Raw genomic sequence first — 22,987 nt, forward strand, 5'->3', positions numbered from 1 at the left:
CATTATGTTTAGTTTAGTTAGTTAGTAAGTCGAAGAAGAAAGAAAATCAACAAGTATGTGATAATCCTTACTATTACTAATATTTATATTGTTTGAATGGACCTGTCCAATACATCCATTAGTTTAGTGACGTAAAGAAAGACAAATTAATAACTTGATTGAGCAACCTGTCTGTAGAGACAAAATGGATTATGGTTTTAAAAAGCACTTTTTTTAAAATCAGGAGTGTAATATACAATCACTTGTGTGAATTCAATTGAGAAACTGATTGCATATGAAATAACCAGCTATGAAAGTTTTCAGCTAATCTAGGGAATTAAATACCTTGCAAATTGTCACATGTATTAATGGTTTGTGTTTTTTATCCAATTTAGCTGTAAAAGCTTCCTGCGTATTGATTTGTAAAACAATTACTTAAATCAAGGATTTTAAAGTGACAGATACCATGATTTAAACAGTATGATACAATCTCTGAGGGTCAACATATTTCTATTCTCTCATGCTTTATATCATCATATTGCCCAACCCGACTTTTAAATCTATTTCTTGTCAATACACCAATGATAAGTGGTTAACCAGTACAATATTTTGAGTATATTCTAATTTCTACCATGGTATGGAGGTCACTTTGGACTTTCCATGTGAAGATAAAATATACATTAATTTGAACTTTCTATAGATAATGTGAAGAAAATAGTGTCAAAGCAGGAACTGTGTTGTTTTGAGTAGTGTTGTCAGTTTAGGTTATTTTTTTATATTTAGTGACCTAAAGAAAGACAAATGAATAACTTGATTGAGCAACCTGTCTGTAGAGCAGCTGTACTGTTTGTCCTATGCAGTGTATTTTTCAGCCAGAAGCTTTCTTTAGTCACTTCTCTGGGGTACCAACAGGTATGTTACAGTTTGATAAATGTTTTGAAAGGTTCTTATTGACAGGCAATATGAATTGTGTTCTGCCGTGTTGCTGGTTTTACATTTGTCTTACAGAAGCTTCGCACATACCAGAGGAGTGTTTGTAGATGTGAAATAGAAGCTCGGTGGTTACACACAAACAGTCTTATTTTGATTTCTGGCTCAAATCCTTTCTGTGTGGAGTTTGCATGTTCTTCTGTATTTGTGTGTCTCTCGATGTGTGCGAGTGATTGTCTGAAGCTCTGTGATGGATAGCAACCTGTTCCTCTGCTTTTCGCTCAGGGTATGGTATACTTGGGTACCCTCCTTCAGCCTATGACCCTGAGCAGAAATGAAGACAGTTAATGAATTTAAAAGATATGGCTGGTGATATTCTATATATATTTTTATTATTGTGAAGAAATCCCATGAAAAAACCAAGACCAACAATTTGTATGTCGGTAGCCCATTTATTCCTACTGAAGATGTAAATCGGGTCATGAATAGCCTATATGCTTTTTATTCTAAATGATTTCACATGGCTTAAACAGCTGGGCACTGTAGCTTTCAGCAAATACTTAAACAGGGCCAGGGTTCGACTCCGACCTGCTGCCCTTTGCTGCATGTCATTCCCCCTCTCTCTCTTCATATGTCTTCAGCTGTCCTCTCAAATAAAGGCCTAAAATGCCCAAAAACAAGGAGAAAAACAGGAGAATTTAGTATATTTGTTGGTCCGCCAGTGAGTATTTATAGCTACAACAGCACAATGGTGTATATGGGATTGACTCAAAATAAATTAAAGGCCCATGTTCTTGGTAACGGAGAAACATGTTACCCAGTGCAATAGTGTGGCTCATTGATGTGTTTTTAATAGTTTTTTGACGACAATTGAGCTCCATAGCACAGATGAATAAGCGCCATCAGGCTTTGGCTGCACAGGCAATATTAAAAGGATAATTTCATTGTTGGTTTTGATATTTTTGTGGGATTTGTTGACCATACAAAGAGTAAGAATTTCATGAGACATTATCTTTTATGAGCTAAAAAAACACATTTACCTTAAAAACTTAAAAGTCAATAATAAAGCCATAAGCTGAATATGAATGTCAAGAATATCATATGCATATTCTCTTTTGTTTTGTTACTCTGCTCTGTCTGATGCCACTTCTCTCTGTGCTTGCAGGCTGTGAGAGTGACTACTGGGGACCTCATTGCAGTAATCGGTGCCAGTGCCAGAATGGGGCTAAGTGTAACCCCATCACAGGTGCCTGTGTCTGCACTGATGGGTACCAGGGATGGCGATGTGAGGAGCCCTGTGAGTACGGTTACTACGGCAAGGTTTGCCAACTACCCTGCCAGTGTGTCAATGGTGCCACCTGCAACCATGAGACAGGAGAGTGCATCTGTGCACCGGGATACTCAGGGGCTTTGTGAGTACCAGCAACATATGTATTCCTTTGCAACTTTCCCTTTGGTGTCTATGAAATATATGTTGCTGGACTGTTGTTTGCCCCTTGTGTTGTGTCTGAGACATTTGACTCTTGACTTGTGTGGCGACAGCTGCGGAGAGCGCTGCCCCTCCGGAAGTCACGGGCCTCAGTGTGAGCAGAGCTGTCCCTGTCAGAATGGAGGAACGTGCCACCACATCACTGGAGATTGTTCCTGCCCCATCGGGTGGACGGTAGGTCACATTAACAAAGGGGAAAAGGCAATGAGGAAGAAAGGCCTGAGGGAAGGAAAGGGTTCAATATAGTTGGTGTTCTAGGAAAAAAACGTTTATATCTCTAATGTAGTCTTTACAGCAGAGGCTGACATGTTGAGAACATGGACCTGAGGATCAATATGCTGTTATCAATTATAAATGAGAATGTGGGATTCTCTACTCCCTGCAAGAGAGAAAGAATCAGAGTGCCTGGTGGGGAGGTTGTGCATGCTTTCTCAAACCCTCGTTCACAAAGTATTGTCAAGTGAACATTGCCACCCACAGTCAACAATATAAAATGTTATTAAGTGTACGAGTGTTTTAAGGCAATGTTCCCAGTTGGATTCCAGCTTTGTTGCATGACATCTTGTTTGCACTCTCACATGTCTGTCTCTACTGTCAAACTATTGAATAAAGACAATAATGCAAAAACAAAATGGATTATGCTTTTAAAAAGCACTTTTTTAGCATTCCTTTAAATCAGGAGTGGAATAGACAATCGCTTATGGTATAAATAATTTTATATTGCAGTATTTATGAATTATCATTTTATATATTTCTGTGAATTCAATTGAGCAACTAATTGCATATGAAATAACCAGATATGAAAGTTTTCGGCTAATCTAAGGAATTAAATACCTTGCAAATTGTCACATGTAATAATTATTTGTTTTTTATCCAATTTAGCTGTAAAGCCTTCCTGCGTATTGACTTGCAACACAATTACTTAAATCAACCAAGGATTTGTGACAGATACCATGATATAAACAGTATGATACAATCTCTGAGGGTCAACATATTTCTATTCTCTCATGCTTTATATCATCATATTGCCCAACCCGACATTTAAATCTATTTCTTGTCAATACACCAATAATAAGTGGTTAACCAGTACAATATTTTGAGTATATTCTAATTTCTACCATGGTATGGAGGTCACTTTGGACTTTCCATGTGAAGATAAACTATACATTAATTTGAACTTTCTATAGATAATGTGAAGAAAATAGTGTCAAAGCAGGAACTGTGTTGTTTTGAGTAGTGTTGTCAGTTTAGGTTATTTTTTATATATAAATGTATTTTATATATAGGAGGATATATGGCACATGCCTAGCCTGGTTGACACCAGACCCTTCTCAGTTGTAACTGAGAGTGGGTCTGGGGAAGGTTCATTCACAGCTCATTTCCAAAGGGGCGTCACCAACGGACGCCGCTCAAATGCCTCTGGGTGCAATTGGATAGTCCTTCAACCAATCAGACCAATGATCCGGGTGACGTAGCAGCGACAGCGGCATCAATGGGTTGTTGCACTTCGGTGGCCGTCATGTTGAATGTAAACAAAAAGCTGCTTGCCGTTGCAGTGCTATTGTCATTGTGTAAAGCCCGCCTCAACGGTTGTGACTGGTGCCTCGATTTGGAAAAATTGGAAATAGACCTCAACAGTAAGAATACAATACAATTTCAAGAAAAGTCTACCATCGACGGTTACGATTTTATGGCTTATACTCCAATTGTCAATGGAGAAATTGAATTGTATTCTTACTTCCGGAATCGGCTGTGGGCGGGACTGTTGAGGTCTATGGGCTTGAATGGGCTCTTGGCCAGACGGACTTGCAGAGCAAATCTCAAATTTGCCGGAAGTTTGTCAGGGATTTCCCAGGCTAGCACATGCCAGAAACAGATAGGAAAGCAGTAACCAATTTCAGTCCTGACAAAGTACTGTAGTAAGCGATGTATCTCATATGGTTCTTTGCTGGCTTTTCTTCAAAGGGTTCAGTTTGTGCCCAGCCGTGCCCTCTTGGCAAGTACGGCATCAACTGCAGCAAAGACTGTTCCTGTCGTAATGGCGGACTGTGCGACCACGTCACGGGGCAGTGCCAGTGTGCAGCTGGCTTCAGTGGAAGCAGGTTTGCAGCTGACACCTCTTGCAGACAGACTGCTGAACTATTATGCACAAAAGCCCTTTTGTGAAGTACTCTGGGCAAACTTTTGTACTCCTACTTTGAAAATAGGTCAGACAATGGCAATAATGATTTATAGGTATTAGTATTAAATACAAAGTGATGGTTTCATGCAGACAGTTACACATTAAACAGTCACTCATTGACCTATTCTCTTTGTTGACGTCCAAATTAGATACAAACCTGGCTGTTCTTTCAAAAGAGAAAGGAACTGCTAGAATAATCTCACAGTCAGGAGAAATAAGCATTTATAAATACCCATTAGTCCATTTGAAGGTGGATTGGAAGCTTTTAAAATGGGTGTTTATGTTTAATTAATCTTATACTTCATTCTGGCCAGCAAGGTTTCATGTCTTCAGCGTTCATCCTCCTTCACTTCCAGCCCGCCCATTGATCTTGGTATGGGCTACATGCTGTTTGGATTCTGCTCATTAATTATAAGTAATGGTTCTCATTGAAATCCACAGATCTTTTTAGTTCCCAGTGCCTGCCAGAGCAGCCCAGAGCAGACTGGGTTTATTAGTTCAACTAAAGAAATTGTCTCTTGGATAGAAACACTTCCTCAACACGACCTTTCCTTTCCTTTTATTATTTTGCAAAATTGCCCTCATTCATTTTGTCAGTGGCAGGTGAATGAACCTGCCAGGAATAATTTGAGATTGTGTTAGCCCCCGCCCACTCCTGTCTAGTTTAATAATACCATTGTGCCCTGATAAACTAAAGCCGGGGTAATTTAAACATGAAACATAACTTGCCCATTTTGTAATGTAATTGAGCTATTTGTAATAGCTTTGTTAGACTCTTGAGATTGATTCTCCACCAAGATTGTATAGTTAGGTCAGTATATTTAAGTGAAGATAAAATCCATTTTCTATGTACTTTTGTTCTTCATGTGGAGCAACTCTTCAGCAGTTCTAATTTCTGTGGTTGATGACGATTACTAAGTCTTGTCCAACTCCTGCAGAGAAGTCCTGACTGCCGACAGCAGGGAGCTGCTTTTAGGCCTCCCCTGTCACGTAGTCGTTGAAATTTGGCCATTTTAGTCTTGGATTTATGAAAGGTTTTCAAATGAAATAGTCATTGTTTAACCTTGACTATTAATAACTACTATAAAATACTATTAATAATATATTTTTTTAACTATATTTCTATTTTCAAATACTTACACAAACTTATATTGTACAAAACCATTGTCATAAAAGTGTGTTTAATGCTCACAGTTAGTTATTACTATTCATCCTATGTTGTCGAAGTGTAAACAATAACAGATTTTAAAACACTAAAGGAGAATTTCAGCTGGCACAATTAATCCAAAATGGATATTTAGTATTTATCATTTAAACATTTTAGTTGTTTTAATATGCAAGCTGTAGATTGTGCAGCAGTGGTGGTAGAATGAAAAGGGCAATAACACCTTATACATATTATTTTATTGATTAATTGCTAAGGTTATAAAATGTCCTAAAATAGTGAAAAATGCCTGTGACAGGTGTCAGACTAAAAAAGTACTTGTTTTGTACGACCAAAAGTTTAAAAACCAAAGATTACATTTAATTGATGAATATTTAGAACAAATTAGCAAAACTTTACATAAACAATAAATGTATTATCACTGTTGCTGTTGATTAATTTTTTTGTCGATCCATTAATTAGTTCAGCTCTGTTTTCAATTCATCACGTGTACCTAGATGCTTTAACCTTTTTAACATTTGAATTTCATGTTACCACTCTTTACTCTTTATTTTTTTTATGTACTTTTTAGACACCAATTTAAAAGACTGTTATTTTCCTCCAGGTGTCAGGATGACTGTCCTGTCGGCACCTTTGGCCCGCAGTGTAACCAGAGGTGTGAGTGTCAGAACGGAGCCAAATGTCACCATATCAACGGAGCCTGTCTGTGTGAAACAGGATTTAAAGGCCCTAATTGCCAAGAGAGATTCTGTCCCCCAGGCCTCTATGGCCTCATCTGTGACAAGTACTGCCCCTGTAATACCACCAACACCGTGAGGTAAGTGAGACATCAGCGCAAGGCCACACACAGCTTCCCTCTGACCAAGCCTTGAAGCGAAGCCACCTGTATCTCCTGTAACCTGCTTCATTTTAGCTCTAAGACAGTACTCATTCTGAAGTCTGGACACCTCTTAGCCATGTCATCCAGTTAGCTTTTAATCGCGACCTTTGCTTCATTCATAATTTCTCAGCAGCATTCATAGTTAATGCAATGTTAATGCTCTGATTCCTGCTGGAGTTGGGCACCGACCATAGAAGTCATTACAGAAAGAAGGAGAAAAAGGACACCTCATCTATCTGAGACAAGCACGTAGACACATAGATGGATGAATTGCTATTGCGCAGACTTCACACTTTGACCCTGCTCACGAATGCAGTGTTGATACTCTCCGAGCTGAAACTTTGCCTCAGTCTTCTTGTTGTTGTCCCATCTTTCTTTCTCATTATGTTGTAGCTGCCACCCGCTTTCTGGTGAATGCACCTGCTCTGCAGGATGGACAGGGCTTTACTGTAATGAGACCTGCCCTCCTGGATACTACGGAGAGGGATGCATGCTGCCTTGTAGCTGCACCAACGGAGCTGACTGCCATCCTGTCACAGGCACTTGTACATGTGCCCCTGGGTTCATGGTGAGTAGCAGATCTGCTATGTAATTGTACTTAGGTCAGTGGCTGCTATCATGGTCATGTTTTATTGTTATTTAAGATGTTATATGTTTTATTGTTATTTATTTAATTTTAATTAGACTTTTACTTGGTCTTATTAGATCTAAATCTCTTTTTAGGGAGAGCCAACATTCCAAAATGCTAACCTCAATTATTTGACACAAACCGACAGAGAGCCAACCTTCACTGAAGAAAAACGAATAGAAGAATAGGAATGCTTAAAACACATTGAAATGGAAAAGGAGGAACAATAAACACACAAACACATTAAAACCCTTGAACATCAGTCCTTAAAATGTCTTAAAATGACTTTGTGTTTAAAATGATTTAACATTTTGCCACTTTCCTCTATCTTAATTTAATGACTGCCTGCAATTATGCTCACATTATAGACTGACAACATGTACTTATGTTGTTGATTACATACATTGTTCATAAAATTGTCATAGGTTAATTGTCATTGTAACCTTGCTCCTTGTAATATTTGTTATACTAATGAAAATCTGTTTCATTAAATAATAATGATAACATTAGGTATGTGTAAGGGTATCAGTATTGTGCCTATATATAATGTAGCTCTTTATTTGTGAAGGTTGTTGCTTTGATTTATATTTCATGTTATTTGTGGCCATAGTAAAATGTTTGCGTCATTGTGGTTGTAATGTTCTGGAAGTGGTCCAGGTATTACTTTAGAACCTTTTTGTACACAGGCAGGCAGAAGCAAGGTGAGACATTTCATTATTGCCTTATTATGGATGTGCTCTATTGCACCACAAGAAATTCCTTGCTAAATGATTCATTCTCTGGTCCAGCCGTTTGCAGACAATAATCAGTCGTGTGTATTTTACAAACGGTTGATACGTCTTAGTTTGTGGCATCAGAGAGACAATAGAGAGTGAGAAGATCTATATTCTGGTAAGACCAATTGGAATAAAATTGAATCTTTGACCTATATAAGTTTCCATTTTAGCAGTTTTTGTTCAGCCGCAATGTCCCTTTTGCAACTGTCAAATTAGGTGGCTAACTTCAATCAGTTTTCCCATTGTATTTCTTGTCTTGCAATCTGAAGTTACAGAGCAACAGAGCCTGAGAGGGTACATTTCTGCCAACATTACATTTCAGTGGAAATTGCCTGTGTCTTACAGCGGGCCACTGTGGTGAATTGAGCTACCGAGCGGGGCCGCAGACTGTGTCTTAATTTGCTCCACCTGTTCTCTTTGGTGACTGCTGGGAAGGGCTGCCAGATCCATTAAACAGACCTAGAGGGCAGGAGCTGGATAGAAAAGGAGGCAGTCAGAAGGGAACAGACACAGCTCATAGAGAGGATTGGTGTGTTTGGTGTGTGTGTTGTAGGGAGAGGGAGAGGGCGAGTACACATGGAAGTTTTTTGATAACAAAAAGCTGTTGCTTTGCAAACAACACTGAGGCTTTGTTAGAAAGTTAGAGCTGTGATTCTTGCCTTTACCTGCAAGTGTGTAACTGTCACATGCATGGCACATGCATCATTATCACTAGGGCTGCCACCTCTTAGTCGATTAGTCAACTAATCGGTCGTTTTGGTCTTAGTCGACTAAGATTTCTTTAGTTGATGAGTCATTTTTTATGCTTATTCATGCTTAATTACTCATTTCCAAGAAACTTATGAGCACATTTCTGGTAAGCACAAGATTTAAAGTGGTGCTTTTGCAGGATTAATTGTGGAGAAACTCAGTTTTACAGATGGTTCATTAACTATATTTATATTGTGCTTTTCTAGTCTTAACCACCTCTCAAAGAGCACAGCTCTGTCGATTACATCAACTAATCGATTAATCGACAAAATCATATAAGTGTTAGTCGACTAAGAATTTCTTTAGTCGAGGACAGCCCTAATTATCACGCAGTGAGGCTTTTAAAATGTTATTGATGATGGTGTTGCAGCTATGATTGCTGGTGAAGTCACTTCCTCAGGGGACAGCAAATAGGACTAAGCCTCCTTGCTGTATCTTTGTGGGAACTAAGCAAAGTGTTGGAGCAGACTGAGCTCCTGCATGCTTGATTTAGCTCTAGTAATCGGACATGCTCTTTTTGACTGGGACAGTCAGTCAAGTGATTACATGTTACCTATTCAGACATTGTCCCTTGCAATCTGCAGCATGTACTCACAGTAACATTTCTTCCTAAGAGTATGTCTACAGTTTCTACAGATTATGTTGATACCGTTGTAGCTGAAATATGAATGCATTAGTAATGTATTCCAGTCTGCCTTTTGTGGGTGGTGAAAACAAATCATTTTCCTATCTCTCAGTGCTTTCTAGGCTCATCAAAAGGTTCAGAGGTTCATTTTCTGTCTTGCTGCATGAATTTTAAACTGCAGTCACTCATCCAGCAGTTAGATGGACTGTTAAGGAGTGAGACTGATTGGTAATTAGTGGTGCCATTTGCATCTAGTCTCAATGGGTACCAGGCTGATCAATGTTGTGTCAGCGAGAGGCTTTCTGGAAAAAGTGCTCTCCAATTACATTAAGATACTAATAGGTATGAATTTAGTGCCTTGGCCAAGGACGACCTGGCCGCCTCTCAGCAGCTCAGGTCTGGTTGCAGCCTCCATTGGTTATGTGGTTATTGGTCCATTGGTCTCCATAGTTATGTAAGGTCCTGCTGCTCTCGTGCGATGGACTGACAGCCCCTGTATTAATAATGATTCTCCACATACAGACTTCTATCCTTCACAGCTCAGAAGGAATATGAATCAGTAGACTAATGAGAGAGCTGCCTTTCCCCTCTTAAGAGCAGACCAACCATTGGTCTCTGTGCCATGAGGGTGAAACCAAGTGGAATCGGAAGCAGCCAAGGATGCAGCAAAATCCATGTGGTCATTTGTGGCTGCATGACGTTTTATCCATGAGTCCAGTCACCAGTAAATTGCCTGTGCTCTGAAGACGGGCTGCACCCCTCCCACCCATCTAGCCCCCACTGGCAGGTCGAACTTCTCTCCACATTTAACGACTGTAACTGAACTGCTATTGTTAGCAGTCTTGAAGCTGTCATTTTCCGCAGAACAAAGGTTATTGCAACAGATTGATAAAAATTTCATTCACAGACTGACGCTTTTATGTGGTGTTCGCGGAGGAGAGATGTTTTAAGATGTGTGTTCTGCCCCTGGCGTCCACTGGCACATCTCATTCTGCCTTTTGTTTAAACTGAGTTCAAAATGATAATGAGAGCAGTGAGCAGCCAGCAGTCCCCCAGTGCTCTGGTTAGTGAAGCAAGAGCCACTCAGGACTCCTCTGGGCCACTAATTGGAACTCTAAATCATTGTGTCACCTGTCACTCAAGGCAGGGTGTGGGAATCCATAGACTGGCTGTGATCTCCAGCTTAGGGAGGGACGAGACTAGTGTAGGTGGGCTGTGCTCAGCCTTCAAAGCAGAGAAATTCTAATGATAGCAGACTGTAGAGGACAGGGAAGAAGTGCTGCATGTCCTTTACCAAGTAGTTCACTCTAATGCAATTGTAAGGGACTCAAAGGCTGCGCCAGCATGGCTGCCGATCTCGCTTTGGTGTGCTTCTTAATAGTAAATTGAGTCGGCTGCAGTCTCTGGGATCCTGCTGTTCCCCTGTCCAACCAGTTCACCATATAGTTTATGTGTTTTTGCTTCTCCCCAGTTTGGTTTCATCATATTATCATTCTTAGTACTGCTAACTCCCACTGTTGGCCTGAGGCAGGGGTAGACAACCATGTGCTTCCTCTGATACACATGGTGTCGCCAGCTGCTTTGGCACAGGGAGGTTTACAATATTCTTCTCTGATTCTAACCCCTTTTTGTGCTGGCGCCTCAACCAACCAGTAGGAGTTGCTAATTAGGGGACAAGGAAATGATCCTCAAACACTGTCAGTTGTGTTATTTGGGATGTAGGGACCAAATGGGGGATTGAACTCTGGTCTTGAGCACTGCATCACTTTGCCCTAAAATGTGATGGTCCTACTCACGTGTGTCTACAAAATCCCTGCAGCAGTGTACAGCGTTATAGATGCATCTTCTAACAGACATTTTACCAAGCAAGAATCATATCTTTAGTTACTTTAGAACAAAAATGGTTGTATTAATGAACCAAATGTAGTTGGACTTAAGGTCAGATTTGGTAGTACAGATTTTGTGGCTTGGTTGAAGACGGGAAGAGTTTGGATTCTCTGGCTTTGGAGTCCTGCCAGTCTCTCCACTGATGAAAGTGGAGATCCCCCCCATGAGACCAACCTAAAGGGAGGGAGAGATGGAGAGAGAAGTGAAGAGACGGGGTGGAGCATGGTTGCAAAAAGTGAAGTGTTGCTGGGAATAGGTGCTGTCAGAATGTATGGAGTGCATAATTGGAAGGTGAGAGGCAATAGCTTTGGGGGGTCCTTCCTCTTGAACTTCAGTTAAGATCATAAATCCATTCAGTTTTACGGTTGCTTTGCTTCTCATTCTGTACACCAATACAGTATGACTGGTGTAAATAAGCAGTTCAGTAAGCTATAGAGAAGTGCAGTAAACCTTCCCTGTCTTTCTGTCTCTATCTATTCAGACTATATTATTTCTATATAATCTTTTGTCTGCCAAAGTCAGCACTTATTGCCATGATGATTCTTTGCCTCATGACTTTGCCTTATTTCTTTCTTATTTCAGGGTGAGGAATGTGCTACAATGTGTCCTCCTGGTCTATATGGACCAAGCTGCATGTCCACCTGCTCCTGCCATAATCACGCATCCTGCTCTCCAGTCGACGGCTCCTGCATCTGCAGGGAAGGTACAGTACAATTGACTCATAGTAAAAGGTTTAGAGCAACTCCTGAGCTTTATAAGATATGCTACACAGACTGTACTGTATGCTTTATCCACGGATACATCTTACATGGATGAACAGCACTTGGACATGTGCAACTGTACTTGTGGTCTGAGTCCTCTTGCATTCTGTGCTTGATGTAAGATTAAAAACATAAATTGGGTTGTTTTTTTCCGTTCACATACTGTATTTCACACAACTACCAGATGACCCCTGCCCTTCATTTATTCTCTGCTTGCTATGTTCAGTTATCTTTTAAATGAATAATACAAAATATTAGCGATTCTTAATAAATTAATTACCAAGAGGAAATTTGGTGCCAATCCATCTAGTGAGCATGTTGAGCTATTTCATATGTGAAAACTGACCTGCTGGGGACACTACAAGAAAACAAATTGGATCATCAAAGTCCGTAGGATTCATCCTCTTGAGAACATGAATGTCAACAAAATATCATCTTAATCCATCAGGTAGTTGTTAAGTTATTTCAGTCTAGGCCAAAGTGGTGGACCGACCAACTGACCAAGAAACAGTGCCGTCCCTAGAGCCATGCATGGCTACAAATACATTTTTGCATAACAGAATGCATTTTTTTCTTTTATATTCCTTGAATGATATCCCTTAAATCCCTCAGATTTATCTTGAGGGTTTGAACCCCGGGTTTGGGACCACTGTACTATACTATTATTTTGTGTGAAATTATAACTGTAATACAATGTTGCTGTATCCACAATACTTGGTTTATATAAAAATGAACAGTTGGATGTGTCTCTCTTACCCTAGGCTGGCATGGTGTGGACTGCTCCATCCTCTGTTCCAGCGGTCTGTGGGGTCTGGGCTGTAATCAGACATGCTTATGTTCCAATGGAGCTGCATGTGACCCTATAGATGGCACCTGTACATGTTCACCTGGGTGGAGGGGAGAGCACTGCTCCGAGTCCTGCCCTGTAAGTCTGTCTTTTATCTGAGAGGGTGCTGCAAAAACTCCTGCGGGTCTTAAACCTTTTGGAGCAACATTCAACTTCTCATTCTGCCAATGTGTGGAGTTTTAAAGGCATAACAGCAAGTTTTTGTTGTCAGGATGGCACCTATGGGTTGGAATGTCGTGAGCGCTGTGACTGTAGCCATGCTGATGGCTGTGATCCAGTGAGTGGCTACTGCCGCTGCTACCCCGGCTGGACAGGTCAGTATTGCTTTTAGAAAAGCCTGACATAAGGGACAGAAAACCTCTGAGATCTAAACTGTATTTATTTATCCTCATCATCAAATCAAAGACATCAGATTCTAGTCAGACTACTTACTTACCAAAACAAGAACATGGTTTTTGTTTTACAGTATGTTTACAGAATGTCTAAGCAGTGTTTTGCTAATTAAATGTTGTAATTTGTTTTGCCACTGAGCTGGCGGGGTATATGAATGAGAAATGTTGAGAATTGAGCTCTAAAAAAGGAATTCTCTCGGCTAACACACTGGATGCTGGTATGCAATCATGCATACCAAAAATTGAATCCAGTTATACACGTCTAAAATGACTCACCAGGTAAATATTTGGAGACAGAATCAAATCATTGGCTCAGAATGCTGTCATGAGTTTTAAACACAGCCTCTGATATTTTTATTTTTGATTCTGTTAATTATTTAAAGTTCCAGGTTGTAAAGTCTGACTGAACCAACTGCCATATTTATTAATTGGAGGATTCACTCTCTCTTAGTTGTCATAAGCTCTCCATTTGAACTGTGATTCCCTTTATACATAAATTCTTAGTTTTACATGAACACATGTCTGCTTTTTGTTTCTTGTCATTTCAAACATTTGCTCACAGGGAAAGAGGTGGAGGTAGGAAAGTGTGAATGTCACAGCAAGGGTGAGGTTCATTATACTCAAAACTGAAGCATCTGAATGTCAAATGCAGGGGGCTAGCTGAGGACCTGGTCTCTGAGCCTGGGTGGAGAGGTGCAGTCAGGGAGGGAATAGATTCAGCAGAAAGGTCAAGCCTGTGAGCTCTCAGCAGCCCACTCCATTCAGCCTCCTGAGCTTAGGGCATTTATTCTGGGAAACAATGTGGGTTTTATTATCTGCAAGAACGGAGCCGGTAAAACGGGCCTCTCATGCTCTGAATCCTGCACAGGTCGGGACCATCTGTCAGCCTTAATTGAGTCACCAGGGTGCAGGGCTGGGGGCAGCGTGGAGCCCATCGGGCCGGACAAACACACATACATACACACTTGAATCATAGAGGCTTGAAAATGGGCTCTCTGAATGTAGGAGCTCCTAGAGAGAGGAAGATGTGGGTTTCGTCACAGGACTGAGTCGGGGATGGAATAAAATGGCTATTTACAGAAACATTGGAGCATTTTCTTTTCTGTAAACACTGTCATATCACTGAGTATGCTAACTCTAGAGACGGTATGGCATCCTACTTTGCTGTCAACTTGCTGTTTGTTTTATTGTGGGCTTTGCATAAACTGTCAAGAAGCTTGACTCTAGGAGTGTGTGCGTGTAAGTCGTCTGTGACCCACACAGTTGTTGCTGAGCTGTTGTAAGCCTGACATCAGCCTACAAAGATGTAAAAAGAGTGCTGTGTCCGGACACATGATGCAGGGGATTCATGCTAGTTAAATAGGACTTCACCTTTCATTTCTGAAGAGATTCCATGTCATAGAGCAGGTAATGTGAGTGTGTGTGTTTACACACACTGAGAGAGAGAGAGACTTAAAGAGGGGAGAGAGAGTTTTGCTATTCTCTGCTCACTCTGTACAAATTGGATAGTGGGACCTCTGGCACTTCTCAGCGAAAAGGCTCCTTTGAAGACTTCAGTTCTGGCTTCTCTCACTCTTTCTTCTTCTTCCTCACTAGGCATCCAAAGCCCCTGTTTGTCACCATTAGACTGAAGTGTGATGCTCTGTCCGCATTCATTTTCTGACAGTAAAGGCAGTGAGTTTTTTTCTGCCTGGCCTAGCAGAACCTCAAACACACTTGCACAAGCCTTGCCCCCCTTTTGATGTCCATGGCTAGGCCTCCGACTAAATCACTGCTACCATGCCCCCTCCTCATCAGCACTAACATTTCCTCTCCTTTACTCCTCTGTTATAGCCCTAAGGTGCCCTGGTTACTGTATAACATTAGTCCCAAGAGTTTAGCCCAGGTTTAATTCAAAGGTACTGCACTAATGCTGCTTTAATGGCCACACCATTCTCAGATATTCTCACTCAAAGAAAATTTCAGATGAGGCTTCGAACTAAGGGCTGCTTGAAAGGTTGCAGTTTGTGCGTGTGTATGTGTGTGTGTGAGTACAGTATGTGACTCTTAGTGTGCATATGTGCCTGAGTGTTTGCAGCGATACATTTTATTTTATGAGCCTATCTGTATGTACAATACATTTCATTTTTTTAACCCATGGGTGTGAGTGAGAGAAAGCAGGCTGCTTCGACTGGTGAGTTAATGCATCCATGTGCACAGTAAGAGTACTGTATCGATGCAATGTTTTGTATTTGTTGGTTGGAGCTGCGTCAAACACACAGTGACACTTCCAGACTGCACTCTTGTAGCCTTAGTACTTTCCTTCGGCTCTGTACACTACCCCGGCTTTGCTGAAAGAGAATGGGAGACAAGCTGGGCCTCTCTCGAGACCGCCAACCTTGTTAATCAACACGGTGCACTGGCAGGGAGCCCCAGTCAGATGAAAAATAAAATAAATTTTGAAAGGAGAAACAGAGTGTGAAAGGATTGGCTGAACTAAAAAAAAAAACACGCACTCCAAACGACAGCTTCTTCATTCAGGACTGAAATCAATTGAGGATCCATGCTGGGTGAATAACCCTCCACACATACACTTGTGATCAGGCATTGTGATGCTGTCCTTTGATAGTGTGTTTTTACAGATGGCAGGCTATTTAGAATATTTCAGCATACCAGTCTTTGCCTTCTTAGTGTGCATTCGCTGAATATTCGTGTAATGTTCCTGCAGGAATCCACTGTGATAATGTGTGCCCACAAGGCTTCTGGGGACCCAACTGTTCAGTCAGCTGTTCCTGTCAAAACGGAGGATCCTGCTCTCCAGAGGACGGTACTTGTGTTTGTGCACCTGGATACAGAGGGACGTCCTGCAAAAGAAGTGAGCCTCCTTCTCTTTTTCCAAGCGACATCTCTTTATCCAAACCTTTAAAGTGCTCATATTATGCTTTTTGGCTTTTTCCCTTTCCTTTATTGTGTTATATATCTTTTTTGTGCACATTATAGGTTTACAAAGTGAAAAAAAGCCCATAGTCAACCCCAAAGGCACTTACCATCTCCAACAGAAACCACTGTTCACAAACTGCTCCAAACAGCTCTATTGTAGTCCAGCCTTTACTTCCGTGACGAACATGCGTCACTTTGTAACACATGTTATAATGATCGCCTAGCTGCTAGCATGGCACACCCTCATACTCTGCTTCTGACTGGGTAGTCATTACCTAGCTACTTCGCATACGCGACTCCCAACAAAGATGGAATAGAAGTGTGATGCCTCACTCTGTAGCTAAAACAGAGAGCTCAACACACAGGGTGAAAAGAGGAGCTGCAGCAATGTGTAGTACAACAAAAAATATGGTGTTTTATGAAAATTAAACCATGTAAACATATTCTGAAATAACCTCTAAATACAATTATGAACCTGAAAATGAGCATAATATGAGCACTTTAAGTGATAACGGCACACGCCTTAGAGCACCGTAACAAACTCCATCACAGTATTGACCTTGCTTTGATCTTTGCAGAATTGTTGAAGGGTGAGCTTGCTGAGGAGAAGCACTTAGTTGTCGGTCATAACTGCTTGAGTGTAAATCCTTCATCACTGCTATCACTTAATCACAGTGTCTTTACCCCAACAGCAACACACACACACACACACACACACACACACATGCTCCTCATTATCCCCCTGCCCTGTCCTCAACAACCAACTCACAGTGGGAGACTCACAGTCCTCGCCCAAGGCTCATCAGAGGGCGTGCTCACTGGGAGTGCTAGCTCTGGTTTCTGAATGGGGCCTGTCTGGGGCCGCTCTCAAGTGATGAGCTCACTGATTGGGAGTGAAATTCACAGTCACAAACCTGTAAACATCAATTTGACTGGAATATAAGACAGAGACAGGTGTGTGTGTGTGTGTGTGTGTGTGTGTGTGTGTGTGTGTGTGTGTGTGTGTGTGTGTGATTACGCCAAATTAAATGTTTACACAGATAATGTTGTTATCAGGTGAAAACTTCATAACTGCAGTTTTGCTGTTTTTTTCTGTTGAAACTTTAATTGGAGAATTACATACTTCTCCGGAGGCTGATAGAGGTGTGCTTTAAATCTAAAAACCATGGGGTGAATTTAACATTGCATGGTTGTCAAACGGCAACCAAGGCTGTTTTTGTCAATTCCTAAAATGTTTCTTATTTTGAATGGTGATTATTGGAGTAGGAATCCAACCAAATCACCCTCTTTAATAATAGGAGCATAACATGGATTTTTAAGGTTCTCGCTACTGAAATGAAAATATATTTTTATATAAATTGCAGTCTCTTATCATGGTTGCACTGTTAATGCTCTTTGTATACAAGTATAATTACCTTTTGAATATATCTTAATGGTCCACAATCTTTCAATAAAATCAGCATTATTAACACACAGTTGTGTGTTTCCTGACATTTATAGATCATCAAAACTTAACATAAAACAGACTTCACAATTCTCTTAACTATTTTACTGCTCCATGTCTGGCAGCAGATAAAATGGAAGTGTTTATAATAAAGACTGACTTTTCTGCTTTCTACCTCCCTTTGCTGTCTCTCCTCGTCTTTTCTGCTTTAATTCCTCTGGCCTTGATTTTTCTGTACTCCCTTGATCACTGTTGTCATGCCCTGTTTCATTATTATATACCTCTTGTTTCATCCAATGTTGTCGACTGATTCCCTCTCCTCTCACGCCATGCAGTCTGCTCTCCAGGGTTCTATGGGCATCGCTGCAGCCAGTCGTGTCCGCAGTGTGTGCACAGCACTGGGCCGTGCCATCATGTCACGGGCCACTGTGAGTGCCTGTCTGGCTTCTCCGGTTCTCTGTGTAACCAAGGCAAGTAGCCTTCTGTGTCCCTTTTGACCTTTTCTGTTTCTGTTACTCATTGTGAGGTTTTTAGTTGTTGCTCCTGGAAAATGGTAAGTACAGTTTATATCTGAAAATGCCAGACAGGAAATACAAAAATGGTTAGGAAACAACATTGATTATTAAAAAAACAAGACAATAATGCATGAAATATTAGAGCAGAGATCTTTAACAGGGGGTCCGGGACCCCTAGGGGGTCTTCAGAGTTACTGCAGATTGGACACTGCAACACACACACACACACACACACACACACACACACACACACACACACACAACATTTATGATAGACTTACTGACTAATAGGTAGGTAGCCACTAAGGTAGCCATCAACAGATACAGTTACACAAGCTTAAGGATTCACTGTGCTAAATGTATGTTAAACATTTAACAAACATGATATATAAATATATGAATAGGTTAAAAAATATTATTTTAATAGGTTACTATTGTATGCACTATAAAAGCATATGTGTAAATGCTTAAGGCCACCCTACACGTTATTGTAGGCCAAGTTTAATGTGCAACTCAATTTTATCCAATATATTATGTTCTATTACTTTTAGCTAAGAGGTCCTTGGCCTAAAAGATGTTGAAGACCCCTGCATTAAAGTAAAAATGATACAGTGTTAAAAGTTATGTGCTGATGCCTACAATATCTCATATCTCTTCATTTATATGTCAAACAAAGTCCCTCTGCCACAGCATTTTGTGAGGACACCTGTACATTTTCCTACAGTCCTTGCTGTGCTTAGTGGCTCTAGAAGAAGATCAAAGTGATGGCCTACTGCCTCTCCCACTGGAAACTTAGCCTTGAAACTTTGAATAATGGCTTTTATCAGTGCACACCAGACCAAAAAAAACAACAACCTTCAACGGGATCCTGAATATTGCTGAGACCACATTATCAGACAAAGAACACGTCAGGTAAATGTTGCTGTCCCTCTGCCTAATTCTGCAAAGAGAGCTGCATGTGAATTGCTTTTCACTTATAAGCAGAGTCAAAGAAACAACACGGGCAGAACAGACTTCTTGTTAAATTTAATTTCAAGGCAACCAGGCAAACTTTTTCTTTGTGTATTGCCTTAGCGATGTTGTTTAAATCACATAGGAAGAGCTTGTTGACAGAAAACATTACTTCTGTACAGTTCCTTATTTTAGCCTCAGATGTGTTTGAATAGGATGTTGCACTTTTGGAAATTGTGAATGATTTTAGCACGTACATCTGTGTTTTATGATGATGTAGCCAGTAGTCTTGTTGTTTGTTGGATATATTTAAGCCACACACATTTGAAACGAAACTTATAAAGACATTAGGGCTGAACAATGAATCTAAATTCTATCGAAATCGTAATGTGGACTAGTACAATATCCAGTTCGCAGGAGATGCAATATTAGTTAAAGGCAAAATATGTGTCAAAATACCATTCTGAATAAAGTATTGTGGTGCTGCAGAGGTGTCCCGGCCTACAAATCGTATTATTCAAACTTATGTGTTGGTATACAGATCCTCACAAAAAAATCACATTGTGACAATATATTTTCCAATGAAAATGAGATTAATGATGCAAAAAATGATCATTCCCTCCAATATCGTAAATCATATCGCAATTTTGTCAAAATCACAACAAGATATTTTTTTCAAAATCATTCAACCCTAAAAGAGATTGAGACAAGTAAAATGTCAAATACATGATCATCAAATATTTGGGTTTACATGTCAAATATTTAAGTTAAAATTCAGAGTATCATAGTCTATAATCTATTCAATACCGTAGCAAAATGTTAACAGTTTGTTCAATATCGACTCGTGTCTGATGGTTTATGCGACCAAAGGTATTTGTCTTTGGCTATAAAGTGCAGTTGATGAAAGACACCTACATATAAATGTACTGTAGATTTTACTCCTAATGATTCACCATTTTCTTTTATAAATTACAGAAAGGCAAGGAACTTTTGAATTCTCTGTCATGGCTTTGAGCAATGTCTTACCACTAAAAGTTTAATAGGTTAGCTGAAGGAAGAGAAAAAAGAACGAGCGAGAGCCCTAATTTGTCTGGACTGTAATTACTGGTGAGCAGGCGTTAGGCCGCGAGGGACGAAGGTGGCCAACAACATGCACATTCTCCTCTTGTTGATCCTCGTTGGCGTCCTCACTTGTCCTCTGTCCAGCACACAAAGTCCCAGCCTAATGAAGCTCTCCTGGTGTGTTGAGGCTCGAATCCCCAGAAGCAGCAGTATGGTGGAGCCAACCTCATGGCCTAATGACAACCTGATTGAAGGAGTTTGAAAGAGCTCTCAAGAAGAGGGGAAAGCCAGTTGAAATGTAATCATTAAAATCACCCCACATGAAAATGAGTCGGACCCATTTCTTTCACAGCCAGCCACCTTATCTGATATTTCTTACGCTGGGCTATTCTCTTTATATGAGACCTTTGATGTATCTGCTGGTGCTGCAGCTCCCTGATCCTGATAGTTAGATACACCATGGTTCAATTTGACTCACGGGCCAACAAGAAAACACAATGGAGGTTTCGTTGGAAATCAGATCTTTTATTGAAGAGTGCCGGAGAGCATTGAAATATTAATTTCATAAAAAATGTATACAGTCGTGTGTGTACACAGTCTATTTTAATTATGTGGCACATCACTCATTCCACTCCAGTGAGTGGAAATGGGGCAGTCGTGCCACTGGAGGCAGTGATTGACTCCTCCTTTTGTTTAAACAGATCACTTCACTTCATGTCCACTCAAATTGAACAATATCATCCATTAGAGGAATATGTTTACACAACCTTTCACAGAATGAGTTTGTTTGTATAACTGTGTTCACAATAATGTGTCCAAGTTTGAAGTCATTATGTTAATGGTTTTTACCAGTCTTTGCACCTAAGTGATAATATGCAGATCAGGGTTGTTTGGTAAAGTGATTGTACTGTATTTTTTGTGTTTTGCAGTCTGTCCAAGTGGCAGGTATGGAAGGGCCTGCGCTGAGATCTGCCTCTGTACCAACAACGGCACCTGCAACCCAATCGATGGCTCCTGCCAATGCTTCCCTGGCTGGATAGGAGAGGATTGCTCTCAGGGTATGGCTTCTCTCCTTCATCCTGTGTTTGATTGGCTTATTTTCTCAGATTTTCTCATTTAATTGTCTGTCTTCACTCCTAATTTCTCCCTCACATTTACCTTCATACACATTAATCATTTTCATGACCCTACACATTCCAATAACTACCCTGATCCCTCGCTGATGTAAAACTGATAGCTTGCTTAAATTATTGTTGTAATGCATTATGCTTTGATTTACAGCGCTGTAGGCCAAAGATCATTAGCAAAGCTTTGAGTCGTCGTTCCATGGGAAATTGATTTGTGTTTTTTTTATTACATTAACTACTTAGTAAAAAAGTAAAAAAAAAATTATATCATTTGGATGTTACATTGCCAGTGCTTTATTCAACCTGACATATACATACGTCTCCTCAGATGTTACAAAGGGGCTTGTGGATGGATGTTCTGCAAGAATGAAAGTGTTAAGATACTGTGAAAGGCATTTCCTCAAAAATATGTATTATATGCTTCATGTATGCATGCATAGGACATAGAGTCTGTGTGGGAGGGTGTGTGACCATGAGCTTGACTGTGTCTCTGGCGTCTGCAGCCTGTCCCTCTGGGCACTGGGGCCCTGATTGTCTCAACTCGTGTAACTGTCACAACGGAGCCCAGTGCAGTGCCTACGATGGGGAGTGCAGGTGCAGCCCCGGCTGGACCGGACTCTACTGCACACAGCGTGAGTCTCTCCCATCCAGTTAGTAGACACACAGTGTCACCTACTGGCAGTGAAACAGAACTGCAGCACATAACAAGCGAGACATTTTTTTTTTAGAGCCAACTGGGCAATTGGATGCTATTAGGTTTTCATTTACAGTTTGTTTTCTAGAGGGAGCAACATCAAAATAACACTAATGGTCACTTTGTTCATTTGCTAATTATACATTCCAGTCATTCGCCCAGGGATAGTGCACATCATCATCAGTCAACTAATTTGAATTACATTATCTATCACCTCAAGGGTGTGTCATGCTCCTGCTGTTGTGCATGGCTTTTGTTTGGAAACTGTTTTGCTTTTTTTCTCACCCAATACATTCCAGTTGCCTGTTCATTTCTACCTCTATGTTCTGTTAACAGCATAACCAGATTTTCTGCTGAAGCAGGAAATGTTCCATTTCCCTTCATTCACATTGTCCTTTATTGAGTATGCTGCAGAGACAGTGAATAGTATTGATTTCCGTGTTCCCCTGCAATATGACCTTGACTCTTTACATTGTCTTCCCCTCTCTTTGTTTTCTGCCCCCCCTCCCACCCCAACATTTTATACGTCTATGTCCCAGGCTGTCCTTCAGGGTTCTACAGCAGGGACTGCTCTGAAGTCTGTCGCTGCCAAAACGGCGCAGACTGTGACCACATCACTGGCCAGTGTGCTTGCCGAACAGGCTTCATTGGGACGAGCTGTGAGCAGAGTTGAGTAGGCCCAACGCATTTTAGCACTGAGCAAAATTACCCTGTGTGTGTGTGTGTGTGTGTGTGTGTGTGTGTGTGTGTGTGTGTGTGTGTGTGTGTTTTCTATAAACACTTTGGCTCCCACTCTCTAAGTGCTTTAATTTTGATGGATGTAGTAATGCACCTCTCTCCCATGCAGAGTGTCCTGCTGGTACATTTGGATATGGTTGCCAGCAGCTGTGTGAGTGCCTGAACAATGCTACCTGTGACTATGTGACTGGAACGTGCTACTGCAGCCCCGGATATAAAGGCATCCGTTGTGATCAAGGTGAGAGG

General features: G+C 40.8%; 1 protein-coding gene across 5 annotated transcripts in view; it reads left to right on the forward strand.

Moving 5' to 3' along the window:
• Positions 1-22,987, forward strand: part of megf11 (multiple EGF-like-domains 11) — a 76,029-nt gene that overhangs the window by 47,304 nt on the left and 5,738 nt on the right. For 3 of the 5 annotated variants that reach the window (XM_036003351.1, XM_036003355.1, XM_036003352.1), the window contains exons 7-20: positions 2,075-2,321; positions 2,452-2,572; positions 4,364-4,500; positions 6,350-6,562; positions 7,019-7,193; positions 11,874-11,994; positions 12,814-12,977; positions 13,111-13,213; positions 15,999-16,145; positions 17,990-18,124; positions 21,112-21,240; positions 21,813-21,941; positions 22,543-22,671; positions 22,851-22,979. In XM_036003351.1, coding sequence (XP_035859244.1) covers positions 2,075-2,321; positions 2,452-2,572; positions 4,364-4,500; positions 6,350-6,562; positions 7,019-7,193; positions 11,874-11,994; positions 12,814-12,977; positions 13,111-13,213; positions 15,999-16,145; positions 17,990-18,124; positions 21,112-21,240; positions 21,813-21,941; positions 22,543-22,671; positions 22,851-22,979 — 2,079 coding nt within the window. The remainder of the gene's footprint in view (positions 1-2,074; positions 2,322-2,451; positions 2,573-4,363; positions 4,501-6,349; positions 6,563-7,018; positions 7,194-11,873; positions 11,995-12,813; positions 12,978-13,110; positions 13,214-15,998; positions 16,146-17,989; positions 18,125-21,111; positions 21,241-21,812; positions 21,942-22,542; positions 22,672-22,850; positions 22,980-22,987) is intronic. The other 2 variants (XM_036003353.1, XM_036003354.1) reach the window with 2 other exon arrangements.

This window comes from Sander lucioperca, chromosome 7 (genome assembly GCF_008315115.2).
Source record: "Sander lucioperca isolate FBNREF2018 chromosome 7, SLUC_FBN_1.2, whole genome shotgun sequence".
In the NCBI taxonomy this organism is placed as follows: domain Eukaryota; kingdom Metazoa; phylum Chordata; class Actinopteri; order Perciformes; family Percidae; genus Sander; species Sander lucioperca.